The 18,111-nt window shown below is 29.9% G+C and overlaps 4 protein-coding genes across 7 annotated transcripts in view; 3 read left to right on the top strand and 1 right to left on the bottom strand.

Moving 5' to 3' along the window:
* Positions 1–18,111, bottom strand: part of Flo2 (flotillin-2) — a 54,738-nt gene that overhangs the window by 14,848 nt on the left and 21,779 nt on the right. The gene's annotated exons all lie outside the window — the stretch shown is intronic.
* LOC107068451 (glucose dehydrogenase [FAD, quinone]) lies at positions 96–7,568 on the top strand. 2 transcript variants are annotated; one of them, XM_015324831.2, is made up of 6 exons: positions 96–856; positions 4,871–4,977; positions 5,371–5,582; positions 5,687–5,901; positions 5,978–7,157; positions 7,241–7,568. In XM_015324831.2, the coding sequence occupies exons 2-6, from the start codon at positions 4,891–4,893 to the stop codon at positions 7,503–7,505; spliced, it is 1,959 nt and encodes a 652-aa protein (XP_015180317.2). In that variant the 5' UTR covers positions 96–856; positions 4,871–4,890; the 3' UTR covers positions 7,506–7,568. The 2 variants fall into 2 exon arrangements, with proteins under 2 accessions (XP_015180317.2, XP_015180313.2); XM_015324827.2 differs by lacking the exon at positions 96–856 and adding an exon at positions 1,191–2,237.
* LOC107068461 (glucose dehydrogenase [FAD, quinone]) lies at positions 8,081–11,388 on the top strand. 2 transcript variants are annotated; one of them, XM_089171737.1, is made up of 4 exons: positions 8,081–8,232; positions 8,473–8,702; positions 8,828–8,880; positions 8,963–11,388. In XM_089171737.1, exon 4 carries the CDS (start codon positions 9,017–9,019, stop codon positions 10,889–10,891), a length of 1,875 nt encoding a protein of 624 aa, XP_089027863.1. In that variant the 5' UTR covers positions 8,081–8,232; positions 8,473–8,702; positions 8,828–8,880; positions 8,963–9,016; the 3' UTR covers positions 10,892–11,388. The 2 variants fall into 2 exon arrangements, with proteins under 2 accessions (XP_089027863.1, XP_089027856.1); XM_089171730.1 differs by having other exon boundaries at positions 8,823–8,880.
* On the top strand, positions 14,967–17,976 carry LOC107068452 (glucose dehydrogenase [FAD, quinone]). Its single transcript, XM_089171718.1, has 3 exons — positions 14,967–15,561; positions 16,135–16,318; positions 16,444–17,976. The coding sequence occupies exons 1-3, from the start codon at positions 15,151–15,153 to the stop codon at positions 17,751–17,753; spliced, it is 1,905 nt and encodes a 634-aa protein (XP_089027844.1). The 5' UTR covers positions 14,967–15,150; the 3' UTR covers positions 17,754–17,976.

Here is an 18,111-nt window from a genome sequence, read left to right as displayed (position 1 = left end):
TAAATAAATAAAAATGTGTATATAATTCGATATCAATCGAATTTTTTGGTAAAATATTTCTACATTACAGATACAAGGTGCAAAGTTTAATCCACAGTGTAAAGCTTGACAGAATCTATGAAAAAAATGTTGACACTCGACTAAATTCAAATAAAAAATTTGGCTCTTGTTCAATATATCAAATTTCATTGGAGGAGAATTTTTTTTTTAACGATGTCAAACTTGTCATAAAAAAACGTATATGATCTATCATTCAGCTGATAAATGCAAGGTGACACTAGTCGGGAATCCCATATGATTGTAGATTTAATTCACGATTTTAGGTAGACAACGATATTTGAGGGTTTTTTTTTTTTCGTATGACCATAGCAAATATAATTTTGTAAAATACTAATTAGCATTATATAATAAAGGAAGAATAAATAAGGCGAGGTCATTGATAAGCAAAATTAATAAATTGTTCAATATTTGATTATCATTGATAAATTAGATTTTTATCATATGCTCAAGTAATCGTTTGAAATAATTCATGATATATGTGTATATCTTGAAAAACGATCTTAAATATTTGTGTAGATCGTGCACGTGTGCAAATTAATGTAATAATGTAAATGTTTGATTGATCGATCGTGCTGCTTACAATCAATAGAACATCTATCTACATTTTTGGACATTTTTGTTTGTTCACGTATTTATTAAGCTTATAAATTATCCTATTTGTATACTCAAGTGTTCCACATGATTTCTACTACAATGATTGCCTCCAATCTCCTTTTATAATCAAAGGCAGAGGTGTTAGAGGTCTATTCGTTCTCAGACAACCGAGTTAACGTAATTCCAACTTGTGAAGAAGTAGGTAAGATATCATAATCCTACGAAACTAAGCTAACAATTAACATCGGGCTACGAATAATCAGATCGTATCGGTGTCTGATTCTCGCAACGAGCTTTTATATTCCTCCTCACTTTCCTCGAATACAAGTGAAATCATACATCTTACGAATAGGTAAAATGAAAAGTGAAATAAAACTAGAAAAATATAAAGATAGAAACAGTGATTCACCATATTTGTGCGTTGCAAATCATTAATATATCGTAATACGCGAAATACTAGCTTGCATAATCTGAGAAGAAGTCTCTTTTTTCTTTTTTCTTGCCCCCCCTCCCACCCTCTTTAAACTCGAAAATCTTTATTGAAGTTTCGGTGCGCATTTAACTACGATTGATTTTTCGATTTGTTGAAAGATTAGCGCATTAAGCAAGATAATCGGGATAGTTCGTTATTTCTCAATATTAACCATAGAGAATCGTTCTTATACGTGTATATTTACACACCTATACATCACAAGTTTATTCGAATCAAGCAGACAGCAAAGTTAACAAAAAGCCATTTGACAATATTTATTTATATATTAGTATTTCAAGGTATTCTAATCAATTTTTAAAGAAGACTATTTGTTATCAATTTGTTCTTTGATTAAAAGAAAAATCATATCGTATAGATAACTGGAAAATTGAAGGAAGAAAATAGTGTTGTTATCTGAATAATTGTGAACTCGTAATACAAAAAGGTAGATGCACACATATGTAATCTCATTACATTCAACTTTCTTCTTGCAAGTCGATTAACTTTCGACAACATTGCATTTTGCTTGGACCGAATAGACTTCAGCAGCAAATGCAGAGTGGAAGGGAAGTAGTAATGATGACGTCACGTCATGGATGTTTCACTGCCATCAGACACGAAGGATTTCTTTTCTTTGCTCTCGCAAGAGAGAACCAAAGAGAGAAAGAAGAGACGAATAAAGAAGAAAAAAAACAAAAACAAAACGAAGGGTAGAGTAGGGAGGATGGATTCTTAATTAGTGCGTCTAGTTTAGCCGGTTGGGTTGGTGGATGGGTTAACCGATTTGTGACTAAGAACGTTTGCCTTTTACCAAACGATTCTTGTTCGAGTAAACGAATGAGTGAGTCTTCTTACACCGGCTGATTCTTATTCGCATCTACTTAATATTTTCGGTCGTTGTGTTGATTAACAATTTTCCTGTTGCCGCGTTCATCATTGACTACTCGGTGGTCGCGCGCCTTTCGACTCGAGTCACCGTTCGTTCCCCCCTTTAGTTTCTTCTTTGTTCTCGTCGACGCTCCAAATGCTTCCAAAATGTTTGCGAGCTGGCCAGCTTGAGTCGATACTTCACCATCAACCGTTCTAAGTTCTATAGAGAATATATCATCAGGTAACGTTGTCTTCTTTTTTTCTCTCTCTTAATAATATCAATTAATTAACATAAATTAGGGAAATCTCGTTTATTAGCAACGAATGTCATTTGATTTTAGTTAGAACGGCACGTGTGTATTTATGAAAATTTTCCCAATATACTTGAGAATAAACTCGTTTAAACAGCGTTCACCACCCAATCCAACAACCTACGTGCAATTCAAGTTTACTCTGTTTCTTCTAGCCAGTCGCAATGGGTATTGATCGTACACGCATTGATCTTATGTAAAACGTATTTTAAACGAACCATTGGTAAGAGTACAATCTTGCAGTTAGTATAGAACTCGATTTCGTTCATGAGCCCGTGTGCGCCCCCGCGTCTTTCGGAATTTCCATCTAACATATAATAAGATTATTTTATCAGTGTTTCAGATTTTCGTGCATACTTCTTCTTCATTATTATTATTATTATTATTTTATTTTCATTTGAAAGTTCAAACAAATATGATAATAATACAATTTCGAGGAAGAGCGTGATAGATAAGTGATATTTCTTTATCTACTTGAATTTATCTCAACTTGATTATAATACAACTTGATTAACAAATTTCCGTTTATGTTATAGACACGAACGGGTGCGTGGCTTGTCATAATAATCAGTGATGACCACGGCAAAATTTAGAAATTTATTGAATATTAATCAAAAGAAATTATTTTTCGATAACGCGAATAATGATGATGAACTATTTCAATGATTATAATTACATTTATTGTTTAATATTTTACACTTTATTAAAATTAATATTTTAATGTAAAGTGTAAAATAAATGTTGTCGTAAATAATACAATTTATTAATCATATTTCTTGTGGTTTTTGTTGTTTTTTTTTTTTTTTTTTTTTTAATAGAATGCTAAAACTATTAATAAGAAAAATGTATAATTATGCATTTATAATCTATATGAAAATAATTATTTCTATTATTAATAATTATTTATTTATTTTAGTTTTTATCCGAATTAATTCACTTAAAAAAGGGTAGAAAACGTAATGTTTAAAAAAGGAATTAAATTTTTCTAATTTATATTACAATAATATAAAAACAAGTGACATTGATCATCGTAATAATCTTTACAATATGTTATTCCTCCTCTCTTTATTATTATAATATATATTCTTACAACAATTTTATTTTTTTAACATACTAATACATTTTCAAAATAACAACCTAATATATTATAATCACTATCATTACTAAAAAATATTAATATATTATTAATAATTTCTTATTACAAGCTTATAATCATGAAAATTCTATTATAATCTGTCAAATAAAAAAAATGTAAAGAAAGTTCGTAACAAGTAATGTGTTAAAATCCTGTCACTTCAATTCTTCCTTTTCAAGGAATATAATTCTATATATATATATATATATATATATATACATCCATTAAAAATCGTCTTGTCATAATTTTCTTCTTAAACTCATGGAACTCTCCACATGCAAAGAGCACTCCTTACGTATTGCAAATTTGATTCAATTTAGTTGAAATGATTCTTGTCGAGCATTATCGTAAAGCAAACCTTCCCGATATATTACGTATATCTATTTTTCTCTCTCTCTCTCTTTCTCTTTCTCTCATTTTCTCCCCACCTTTTATCACATGCATGCCGCTTATTTGTATAGAAAGGCATTTATCCTTTTGGTTGTCTTATAATCTTTGGCCATGAGGCCACTGCACCCTACCAACCAACGTTCTATTGACGTTTTGCAAAACCTTTATATGTGTATATCTCTGATCCTTGTTACAGATTTACCTTTCTTTATGTAACAACAACAACAACCAACAACATATCAAATTTAACATTTACCAGCTGAACTCATTATCTACATTTAAACGGTATTTCACAAAAAAAAAAACAAAAAAAAAAAGAAAGAAAAATATATCGACGAGGGAAATCGAAAATAATTGATGCTTCGCTATTTCCTTATCTATCGTAAGCAATAAAATACATCGATTAAATAAAAAGTAAAAGGAAAGTAAGAGGAGGAATGAGAGAATAACATTTACTTTCTATCTTTGGTGCTACAATAACGAGTGTTAGAACGCTCTCCTTGATATAGATCATATATATATATATATCTTTCTCTTTCTCTATGTTTTCATGTTGTTTTATGGTTAATACGATTTTCATCTTTAGTATATGGACCATCATCATCATCATTTTCATCTTTCAGTTTTGCTAATTCATCCTATGAATTGATAAATAATAGTCGTGTACATTAGATCAAAAAATATATGTCGTGATCGTAAGTAATGTAGCGAAGTGTTTAATTAACTGTGAATGATTATTAAACTGTTTTTATGATTATACTTCGTCATTCATAAATTATTAGTAGTCAAAGAAATAATATTATACATCTATACGTCACCTTGTCACTCATCGAATTATAATAAATTTGATCAAATTGTAAATAATAATTTAGTTGCTAATTAATTTCAATGATTAAACAATACGAATATTTATGGCGAATAATAAATGATCGATGATTAAAATATTATCATAAGTTTAATCGTGTGAAATAAACGTGATAAATCATGTGAGCCGAAATAATGAAGGAAGATTTATTATTTCAATTTCTTAATTTACAGATGATATTGACTAACTGACGATGATACGGATTTTTAGAATGCGCTTGCTCGACTTTCTTTTGCTTTTGGTGCAATATGCATTTGCTAAGCAAATCAATCCACTCTTGGTAAGTACAAATATTTATAGATATTCATTTTATTGATCGATATAACATTATGAAGAAAGTTGTATTATTTTGACTATAAAATTGAAAAATATGGGTTACTTAACCCATTGGATACATTTGACGAGTGAGACTCGTCTCATCTGAATTTAAAAAACTTAGATAAAATATAATATAAATATATATATATTTATATTTTTTAATTGAAATGTTGTTGCAAAAATATATATATATTATATTATAATATATTATATTACCAATATAAATATATTCCAAATAAAATGTATTACTTTTACATATTAATCCATATAGCATGAAATTAAATTCCTAATATATGCATCCAAATTTATTATTATTATTATCATCTATTATTATAATCTATTATTTTTCTTTCAGCTCAATCAACTTGACGTAAATTACGACAATTACATTATATCAAACGCAACAGGATGCTGCGGTTGCAGTTTCGAAGATACAAAATACATGAAAGCAATGTGCGGAGGCGAATCATCTTTCATGACTTTAGTTGAGAATCTGATGATGGCAAGATGCGACATATCTGATCCTTGTCGTCGATTAGGTAGAGATGATATACAGGATGGAGAATGGTAAATAATTGACATTAATAATGACGAAATTTTAAATCTATACTCGACGAATGATAAAACATTTGGACAAAATTTCTAATGATATTCAATGTTTATTAATAAAGGTTCGACTTTATCGTCGTTGGTGCGGGTGTATCTGGGCCTATCCTCGCTAGAAGACTGAGTGACAATTCTTGGAATAGAGTTTTACTGATTGAAGCTGGTCCCGAAGAACCTACCATGACAGCTATTCCAGGATTAGCTTGGAATGCTCTTTATTCGCAATTAGATTGGAAATATAAAACTGAACCGACAAAACCACATCCAACAGCGTGTTTAGGTAAAGTAATTTATCATTATCGATCGAACGATTTAAAATCAAGCGAAACTCATGAAACTTTAATTGACGTTTGCAGAAAAGGGTGGATCATGTAATATTCCTAGAGGAAGAATGATCTCAGGTACCAGTGGTATGCACGGCATGATGTATTATCGTGGTCATCCAGAGATCTATAATAAATGGGCACGTGAGGGTAACGTAGGATGGTCCTATGATGAAATCGAACACTTCTTCCAACTTGCGGAAAATCCAGTCGACCCATCCATGTTAAGTTCATACACTCGTACTGTGCCCGATGGTCCAGTGAAAATTCAACATTATTCTCACAGACCAGAATTCGTGAGTGTACTTTTGGGAGCAGCGAGTGAATTAGGTCACAAAACGTCTAATTTGAAAGAATATTCTCAAACTGGTTATATGGTAGCACCAATGACAGTAGATGAAGGTATAAGAGCAACAACTTCTAGAGCTTATCTAAGACCTGTACACAATAGACAGAATCTCAGAGTTCTGACCAATGCTCATGTCACGAGAATTTTGATCAACGATTATAATATGAGAGCATATGGAGTTGAACTGATTGATAAACATGGCCGTAGGAAAGTCATCAAATGTAACAAAGAAGTTATTTTAACAGCTGGTGCCTTAGCATCACCACAGATTCTCTTAAACTCTGGTATTGGACCAATTGAACAATTATCTAAACTTGGCATTAAAACATATAAGGATCTACCAGTAGGAAAATACTTCATCAATCACGTTTCCGTTGCTATACCAATGTCTATAAGGGATACATCGGTAGAAACTATGACCATGAAATCAGTAAATGAATATCTTGAATTTAGAACCGGTGATTTGGCTAGCACTGGATTAACTCAAGTAACTGCTTTCCTTGAAAGTAACTTCACTGTTCCTGGTTTACCCGACTTGCAAGTATTCTTTGACGGATTCAGTTCATATTGCCCGAAAACAGGATTGCCAAACGAATGTACTGATGGTACTGTAGGAACTTGTCCTGGTAGAAGAAAGATCGTTGCTAGACCGACTGTCGTAATTCCTGAAAGTCGTGGTACAATGCAATTACGTAGCTCTAATCCTTTAGATAAACCTCTATTATATCCTGATTACTTTACCCAAGAAAAAGATATGAAAGTTTTGATCGAAGGTATAAAACAAGTACTTCAACTCATAAACACTCCGACCATGAAGAAATGGGACCTTCGATTAGAAGAATTGCAAAGTCCTCTTTGTGGACAGTAAGTTTATTATTTAATTCTTATTTTATATTGTAATAAAAATGAAGATAATGATAATAACGAATTATTTTTTTTTGTTCAAGTTTGCACGCTGGCTCTGACGCCTTTTGGGATTGTTACATTCGAGCAAAGACTGGAGCGGAAAATCATCAAGCCGGTACTTGCAAAATGGGACCAGCTACCGATACATTTGCTGTTGTTGATCCACAACTACGTGTACATGGTGTACCTAACATTCGTGTTGCTGATCCATCCATTTTCCCACATTTACCCAATTGTAATCCAATTGCTGCTATAATGATGGTAGCTGAAAAGGCATCAAGTATGATTATTAACTCGTGGCCTTAATCAAATAACGAATACGATGTTTTATCAAATTTCTTAATAAACAAATCTTTCTTCTCTTATTTATGAATTGTATTATATCTTTTTTTTACAAATTTTTACCGTAATTATATATTTTAATTAATTTTAAATAGAACGACAAATAATGAAAGACGATTGTTGCGTAATACGTTGAGGCATGAATCGTATATAGGATATTTTCTAGCACTCAAACGAAATCAAAACTCAAACGAAACCCAGAACAGTGGGACACATCGGCGTCGGGCCCTTCGAGTGGTCTCGGATTCCTATGTAAACACATGCGATATATAATATGGGGAAACGACATTTCTTCGTAAGGACAAAGTTATTTATACATTTCAGTCCCCTCTACAATTTTTAGAACATAAGCTATGTCCATCTATGGTCTATGGGGGGAGGGGTCTTCTATTATTGGTCAATCAACTTAGGAGAGGGATTACACAACCGACTTTTTCACTACAAGAGGCCTCGAAAAACCAGTATCTTTCTATTCCATTACAACTCAAAATTAACATTTATTCAACGCATCAAGACCTTGGACCCCCCTTGGGGACCTAATCGGCACCCGACGAAGTAGCCTAGCCAGATCTCATCAATCTACAAGCAACGCAATCATCAGGCAGCTCGGCATTGGGGCGATGATCCACAAGCAACAACTCAACAGCGTACATCAATACAATGAACAATAGAGGAACAACAATTAATAAAGGTAACAACAATCGATCAACGATAATTGACGAAAAAAAGAATAACGTAATGAGAGTAAAAATATATTGAGTAAAATATATATATAAATATTATTATTATTATTGTACTATTTTATCATATGTGTATATACGATTTTATTATATTCAGAATATATTTAACGATATAAGATAATCGATATATATCACTGACAATCATATAAAATGAATACTGTGTAATTGTAATTTGAGATTGTTTGTTAAAGATACGTTGCATAATCTGGTTTAAATAAGATTGCGGCTGCATAACCAGATAGGTAAAAGGATAATCTTACAAAGAAAAGAAATTGTGGGAATAAAGAATTGGTAAGATCAAATTATTAAAAAAACAAAAAGCTATAATTTAAAGTGGGGAATACTCAACGAGATCTATTCATAAACCAGTATCTCGATATGGTTAATTATCTCTTGGATTTTGCTTTTAAAGGAACTATCGGTGAGTAACAATGACATCATTTATTTTAACAGTCTACACTTACATGAACATTATTTTATTATTAGTATTACATTGTTACTATTTAAATAATTATATTTAATTTAACTGATTTTATTAAAGAATAGACAGAATCTAAGAGTGTGGTCAGACAAAAGTGTAGGACGTGTTCCTGAAACAAGTAAGTATCAGAATCATTTTAATTCTTCCCTTTTCAAAAGAACAAAAAAAATTGATATTTTTGTGTGTGTGCAATACTTTAGGTTAAAAATTGTCAAATCGGGACGAGAAAGTGTGTCCAAAAACTATAAAGAAAAATGGAATCTTGTATTTCGGCAACTTGTGCAGCTACTGCTCAAGGATCATCAAGTTTTTTATTTACACAATTAATTCAGACGTTACTAGTTGCTCAATGTGGTTTAAGTAGTAGCAAGGATTATCCAATGGATCGTACAAACGAAATCATAAATTCGAAAAGGGAATTTGATTTCGTGATTGCAGGAGGTGGTACTGCTGGATCAGTATTAGCAAACAGGTTGTCAGAGATAAACAATTGGAATGTATTATTGATCGAAGCTGGTGAAGATCCATCGGCATTATCGGATGTTCCTGGAATGATTTTGATGATTCAGGGAACTGAAGAAGATTACAGTTATGATATTGAACCGCAGGAAGGATTTTGTCAAGGTATGAACAACGGTAATTGCAAGTGGGGTAAAGGAAAGGCCCTAGGTGGTAGTTCAGTGATAAATGCGATGTTACATGTCCGTGGAAATGATCGAGATTATAATGAATGGGCACAACTTGGTAACGAAGGTTGGAGTTACGAGGAAGTATTGCCGTATTTTAAAAAATCGATCGATTGTTCTCAAGAATACATAGACAAATGGGGAGATAAACATTGCGCCAGGGGTGGTCCTTTAAATATTAGATACTTCAATTATTCTGAAACGAATATTCAAGACATTTTTATAGACGCCGCTCGTGAACTTGGTATACCAATTCTCGAACCATTAGATGGAGACAATTATATAGGCTATGGTAAAGCTTTAGGAGCTGTTGACATGTCTCGTCGAATGAACGTAGCGAAAGCATTTCTTTCACCGATAAAGGATAGAAAGAATCTTTTTGTAATCAAATCCGCTAAAGTAGAGAAAATCCTTTTGGATGATAATCGAGCTACTGGTGTTAGGGTTACTTTGAGAACTGGCGAACAAGTCGATGTAACGGCATCAAAAGAAGTGATTCTATCGACTGGTACCATCGTAACACCTCAGATTCTAATGCTTTCTGGAATTGGACCAGCGGATCATCTTCGTGAAATAGGCATACCTCTGGTGGTTGATTTACCCGTTGGACAAAATCTTCAGGATCACGTAGTATGGTTAGGAATTCAATTAGCATACATTAATCAGACGAGTGCACTACCATCATCAACGCACATAATGGACATTGCCTATGATTATCTGATGAAAGGAACGGGTGAATTGGCTACGATTGGTGGAGTCGATCTTCTTGGATTCCTTAACTTTACCGACCCAAAATCGAAATATCCCGAAGTAGAGATTATCATTACTCACGTACCAAGATGGCAAGTATATAAAGTCCAATTCCTTTTGAAAGCCTTCGATGTTCAAGACGAATTAATTGACATTATGAGTAAAGTTGTTATGGAGACAGATATTGTTTTTATGTGTCCAGCTTTACTAAGACCAAAGAGCACAGGTGAAGTTAAATTACGTAGCACCAATCCTGATGATCCAGTTAAGATCTATGCCAATTATTTTAAAGATCAATCCGACAGAAAGATTCTTTTGAAATCTATCAATTTTGCAAAGTCTTTAGCAAAGACCAAAACATTTCAAACTAATGGAATAAACTTACGTCATTATGATATACCCAATTGTCGTAACACTGAGCCCGATTCTATGGAATATTGGGATTGTAATTTAAGTAACACTGCAGGAACACTTTTCCATCCTGTTGGTACAGCTAAAATGGGACCTCCTAACGATCCTACAGCTGTTGTCGATCCTCGTCTTAAAGTAAAAGGCATTGAAAGACTAAGAGTCATTGATGCTTCTATAATGCCACAAATTGTCAGTGGAAATACAAATGCACCTACGATAATGATTGCAGAAAAAGGAGCAGACATGATTAAAAATGATTGGCTCAGCAAGGATGAACTTTAAAATGAAAGTAATTTGCAGCCGTTAATTATACATCAAGTTATTATAATCCACGATGCTTCTTTAAAAAGAAATCTTTGCTTTTATAATGTAAACAAAAAACGTATTGTTTTTACGTGATGATTAAAAGTATTTTAATCGCTTTATGGTATCTGGGATTATTATAAACATAGATAATATACAGTGTCGGATTAAACAGTAAGCGGACTAAGCTGCAGGTTTTGGAATATCAAAGAGCTCTGGGGTCTTAAAAAATTAGATTTATTTTGTTAAATAAATGTAGTTAATGTTTAATGATATAAAATTGTTATTAATATTAATTAACATAGTGGAAGTTGTTTTGAAACTCTTTCTTTTTTGTTAATTAGAATTTAAAGGCCCCAAGGTCTTAAAAAATTATGTTCTTTTTTTAAATAAATGTAATTCATGTATAATGATATGAAATTTTTGACTAATTTTCTTTTTTTATTAATAATTTAATAAAAATTGTTTTGAAACTCTTTTCTTGTTTTTCTTTTTAATTACAATTTAAGGGTCCCAACATTTGTATGCCTTGCAGCCGTCACACTTGATTTTATCCACCACTGCTAATATATTATAATAATATATAGAATAATGTAAATATTACTTCGTGAATTGTGGAATTAGGTTATTAAAATTACATCGGTGTATTTCTGATTGCCTATTAGTAGGCGCTTCTAACACACATTGTACGATAAAAGTAATTAAAACGATATTTTTCTAATGTGAATTTTACGCATGAAATATTTAAACTTTCAACTGAAATAGAAAACATTTTGATTAGTTTATATGTACTATAAATAGTATATATATATATATATATAGATAGATAAAAAGATATTTAGAATTGTAGATATATGCACATCATGTGTTATATAATATTCGTGTAATAACCTGTTTGTTTCCAATTGCATTATTTTATTCTAGTTTCTTACGATAATTGATTTTATAAAAATACTGTAAAAAATATTTTGCTTAACGAATGATAACACAACACACACACACACACATACACACACATTATGTCGATATAAATTCACAATCATTATTAAATACTAGTTTTTTTTGTCAAGAATAAAGTAAAATATGTATTTATGTTAAACTGTTTAAAGAATAAAAAAAAAAAAAAATGTTTTTGCAAACATTATACAATGAATAATGTTGTTTAAAATTCTGATGAAACAAGAAAAGAGCAAAGAACATAAATAAACGATTTGGTTGAATGCGGGCACGTATGTGTTTGTTGATTTCAAAACTGACCATAAAAATCAAATTAATTCATAGAAAGGATGAAATATATATATATATATAAAAAAAAACTAACTTTTTAAATTTATATATAAGTATATGAGAAATTTATAAGACATTTAATTAAAACAAAATAATGAGATTTATACATTGACGTGCACGTTGACTATGATATTTTACATAATATTACACATTTCAAATTTAAATAAACTTAACGTAAACATGCGTGTATGATCTTAATAACACTTATTAATAAAAAAATAAAAAAATATCAATAAATCGTTCATAAAAAAAAATAAAAAAAACAAAAAAAAAACTTATCTGGAGTGGAGCCTTGATCGTAAAATTATGCACATTTCTAATTGATAAAAAAATATTAGAAAAAAAAAACAAATACAAACTAAATGAGTAATAATAATACCCATAATAATACCCATAATAATACCCATTCATTATTGTAAGATATTTAATGATCAAGAATATTTCAAAACTCTGTTACGGTACATAAATTAACAATAAATTAATTTAAAATAAAAAACAAATTATAAATGAATCTTGATGTATGCCATAATAGAAAAAAAAAAAAGCACTGAGCAAAGTTTTTAATGTCAAGCAAATGAAGGGTTGTAAGGGGAAGAAAAAAATATATAAAGAAATAATACTGCAAAAAGCGGTAATAGGCTGAAGAAAAAAAAAATCTAAAGTAAGTACAGTGGGCAAAGAATTGTTTCGTCATATTAAGGTGGTGGTACATTCAAGGTTTATACGTTTCATCGTTATATTCGAACTCCTCAGTCTATCGCTTTCTCTGACACAGAGAACCTGTCCGATCCAGGTCAAAATATACGTAAAACTCTACTTTAACATCTTGTGCTTGAGATAAATTAATTAGATTATTTTATAATATAAAATGTCGTGAGATGTATTCATAAATGATGAAAGAAGTTGTAATATTTTTGTGTAAAAAGAAAAAACATTTTCTTAAAACAAAGCATACTTGTGTTTTATAGTTTTTCAAAATCATCGTTCTTCCTGTAACAGATGACAATGTTTTATTGGTAAGTGTTGTTGTTGTTGTTTTTTCTTTTTCTTTTTGTTTCTTTACAAGATAAAAATTAGATAACGTTAAATCTATTATACAATATTACATGGGGACTACATTTATGTTTACTTCAAGAGATTGTACAAATTCTTGATGTTCTGCAATCACATTACGTACCATTACACTTTAACTACAAACTAACACAGTTAAAATAACGTGATAGTTTCTCTACTTAAAAGAAGGAACATCCTAAATCAGACAGAGATTCTATTAAATTTATATTTCATATTTACGAAATTATTCCTTTTTTTTTGTCGGTAGAATTTGATTTCTTTGATTTGTATGTTTTTATTGAAATAATAAAAGATTACTTAAAATGAGTCTGAAAGTTTTAGTAGATTTTCGTAATTCTTCTATTTGTTTTTATTCCAATTAATAAATTAATTATCAAAAAAAAAAAAAAAAGGTTTATCTTAATCATTTATCTGTCGTAAAAATAAAATTAACATTTTTTTTTCTTTTTTAATGTCAAAAAATAATCTCAAATTTTATCTCAAAATTTTGAAAATAATTTTGTTTAATAAAAAAAAAAAAATAAGTTTCATTGCAAACGAAAATAATAATTTTACAGTAATGTAAAACTTAATAATATTTTTACAGATTTGTTTTACATAATAATTTTAGAGGTGCCATTATATTTAAAAATTTTAAGAATATTTAAAGATATAAAAAAAATTTTACTAAATTGTCAAATAATAATAATAATAATAATAATACAATTTAATAATTAATCGAAATTGAGCAACACTAAAATTTGATACTTTGTGACGTAATATTACGTTACTACTATTTAGTAATTTATGAAGTAATTAACGAGTCATCTGGTAAAATTACAAAACCATTTGAGAAATTGGAAAAGATAAAAATTCTTTAGATATTTCCAAAATGATTATTTCTGTGACTTTTATATACTAATATTTTTCTATTCTTTATCAATGTCTTAATTTTCTATTTAATACTTTCCAAATACTATGATATAACTATTAAATGATGCGATATAAATTATCTTTACATATTTACAGTAATCAAAAATCGACGTTTATTAAATATCATTTTAACGAGAAAATGATTATAAATTAATTATATTGTATTATTTGTGTTTTGAACAGATAACTAAATTATTTTCTTAGAAAATAATATTTTTATTTCTCGTGATTTTATCTTTTATAAATGATGATAATTATCAACAAACTTTTGAAACAAATATCTTACTTTTATTTATATATATATATATTATAATATTTAAAGAATAAATTACTAAATAAAAAATTATATATATATAAAAAATTAAATTATTAATTAATATATATATATATATATATATATATATATATAAATTTACAATCAGTAAATTTTGTGCTAGTTCAACAAAGATATTCATCCATCTATGACGTAACAATTTCTGAGAATAAAAAACAAGAAACTATTTTAGAAAGAATCTAATAACTCCATTAAATTTGAAACAACTTATGAAACCAAAATAGAAAGTAATACTCAAAATATTCACAAAGTTATCTAACTATTTAAATTACATTGTTTCAGATATTATTTGAAAATGTTATCATTGGATAACAACGAGCTGCTAATTCAAATACATGAAAAAGATATTAATATTGAACAAAAAAATGTTAACAAATAATTCAAATAATCTCAAGAAAAAAATCCAATAAGATATTTTTTTGATTTACTTTTAACAATCCTGTTTGTGAGGAACTTAATCATTTTAAAAAAAATATCACATTTTTGGACAAAAGGAAAAGATTAATACACCTATTCAAAAGTTTATGTGATTTTTATTGAATATCTTTGATTCAACGATAATAATAATATTGCATCTATCTATCTATCTATCTATCATCTTTATATTATCCAAAATTAAGATTAAATAATCATGGATCTCGATGCAACAGCAACAGCTGCAATACAAGCAAATACGGTTGCACTTGGTATTGGAAAAATAAGTATCGTACCATTCCTAATAGCTGCTTTAACTTATTTCAATTATTATCTAATGGATCCAGAAAATCAACCAAGAGTAACGAAAAATTTATTGAAGGAATACGATTTTGTAATAATCGGTGGTGGTTCAGCCGGTAGTGTTATTGTTAATCGATTAACGGAGAATCCAAAGTGGAATGCACTTCTTCTAGAAGCAGGTGGTCATGAAACCGAGATCACGGACGTACCAATTTTGTCACTTTATTTACACAGAAGTAAATTGGATTGGAAGTATAGAACTCAACCGCAAGATACTGCTTGCCAAGCAATGAATGATCATCGTAGTTGTTGGACTCGAGGAAAAGTAAGTTAATTGATTCAACTTTGACGTTAACCTACATTGTTTTATCTATAATGACAATTGTTGCATAATGACTTTATTAGAATGTCAGGTTGTACAACAGCATTGTATTACAATGACTGTTGAATATACGTAAGAGACTTAACCAAGTTGGAGAAAAAGTAGGACTTTACTGACAAGATAAAATGTTTAGTAAAATAAAATATGTAAATTTGTTCACGGATAAAATTGTTTATACAGAAAAACAAATAAATGTTTGCGGATATAACATAATGTCTATATGTAAAATGAAAGATAAATATTTCAATATAATTATATTTACATTAAACCTATTACAAGTATAATAATCTTCTGACGTCAATAAATCGTATTACAATATATTACTATTATTAAATTAATTAACTTAAAATTATATTAAAATTATATATATATATTATATATTATTAACCCTGACAACATAGACAGAACGTCTATGTTACATTTTGATAACTTTATGAAAATAAAATTGTAAAAAGTATTTATTTGTTATGATCGTAAAAATAACATAAGATCATTATCTTATTAATTTGATTGTAGGTGTTAGGTGGTTCAAGCGTACTTAATACCATGCTCTATGTACGTGGAAATCGCCGTGATTATGATCAATGGGAAAGCTTTGGAAATACTGGCTGGGGATACGACGATGTACTACCATATTTTAAAAAGTCACAGGACCAAAGAAACCCGTATTTAGCAAGAAACACTAAATACCATAGTACAGGTAAGTTACAATGTTTGAACCTTTCATAAAATTCGAAGAAAGGTGAATAATTATTGAAAAGATAACGTTAACATTATCAATGATATTGAATACATTATTTAATTGAATGTAAATAAACTTTATAGGTGGTTATCTAACCGTTCAAGATGCTCCGTATAATACACCACTGGCTCCAGCATTTCTTCAAGCTGCAGAAGAAATGGGTTATGACATCGTGGATATAAATGGTGAACAACAAACAGGTTTCGCATTCTTTCAATATACAATGCGTAGAGGTACTAGATGCAGTTCAGCCAAGGCATTCATACGACCTATTCAATTACGACCAAATTTTCATTTATCATTATGGAGCCATGTTACACGTGTTCTTATAGACCCAAGCACAAAAAGAGCTTATGGCGTAGAATTTATTAGAAATGGTCGTATCGAAACCGTATTCGCAAGAAAAGAAGTTATACTTTCAGCAGGTGCCATAAATACTCCACAATTGTTAATGTTATCTGGTATCGGACCTAGGAATCATCTCGAAAGTCTTGGTATCCCAGTGATTCAAGATTCACCCGGTGTCGGACAAAATCTTCAAGATCATATAGCAGTTGGTGGTATAACTTTTTTAATTGATTACGAGGTCAGTTTAGTTTTTCCTCGTTTAGTGAACTTCAATAGTGCATTAAGATATGCAATTACCGAAGATGGTCCTTTAACCTCAAGCGTTGGTATTGAAGTAGTAGGCTTTCTAACCACTAAGTATGCCAATCAAACTGATGATTGGCCCGATATAGAGTTTATGGTTACTTCCACCACGGTTAACAGCGGTGGGAGTCAAGTGAAATATGCTCATTGTGTAACAGATGCATTTTACGATGAAGTCTTTGGAGAGATAACCAATCGTAATGGTTTTGGTATATTCCCAATGATGCTCAGACCTAAATCACGTGGTTATATCAAATTGAAATCGAAAGATCCACTTGATTATCCATTGATGTACCACAATTATTTAACGCATCCCGATGATGTGAATGTTTTGCGAGAAGGAGTCAAAGCAGCAATTGCATATGGTGAAACGAGTAGTCTCAAGAGATTCGGATCAAGACTTCATAGTAAACCATTACCAAATTGTAAACATATTCCAATGTTCACGGACAAGTATTGGGAATGTGCTATTCGTCAATACACAATGACAATTTATCACATGAGCTGTACTGCAAAAATGGGTCCACGATCTGATCCAATGGCCGTCGTAGATCCTTCCTTAAGGGTATATGGAGTGGAAGGGCTTCGTGTAATCGATGCTTCAATCATGCCCACCATAACTAATGGCAATATCAATGCACCTGTGATGATGATAGCTGAGAAGGGTTCAGACCTCATAAAAAAGGATTGGATATCCAGAAATATAAGAAGCAATGCGACTATCTCAAATACTTTTAATTAATATTAAATAATTTAGATAGTTCATTAAATAATTATAAAATATGTATTTTTTTTTTTTTATCATTGTGGTGTCTAAAATCATTACAAAAACAGGTAGAAAGTTGTAAAGACTTGATTTTGTTAAGTTTTATGTTTCCTATTCATTGTTCTATTGTTAAGATGTTTTAAATCAAAAGATTACTTATATTATATTATATACAATTATTATAAACAAATTAATTTTATATTGTTATAAAAACTTAGTCATTTTTCACAACTTATTATTATTTATCAATACTAAAAATAATTCAATTTAAGATTATAACTGGTGCGGTGATAGCAATCCTCTCCTCTCACATTGCATAAAATCCAAAAATTGA

This window comes from Polistes dominula, unplaced genomic scaffold (assembly GCF_049000335.1).
Source record: "Polistes dominula isolate Pdom_NZ unplaced genomic scaffold, Pdom_raw_medaka contig_28, whole genome shotgun sequence".
Classification (NCBI taxonomy): domain Eukaryota; kingdom Metazoa; phylum Arthropoda; class Insecta; order Hymenoptera; family Vespidae; genus Polistes; species Polistes dominula.
This window is presented reverse-complemented; position numbering and strand designations above follow the sequence as displayed.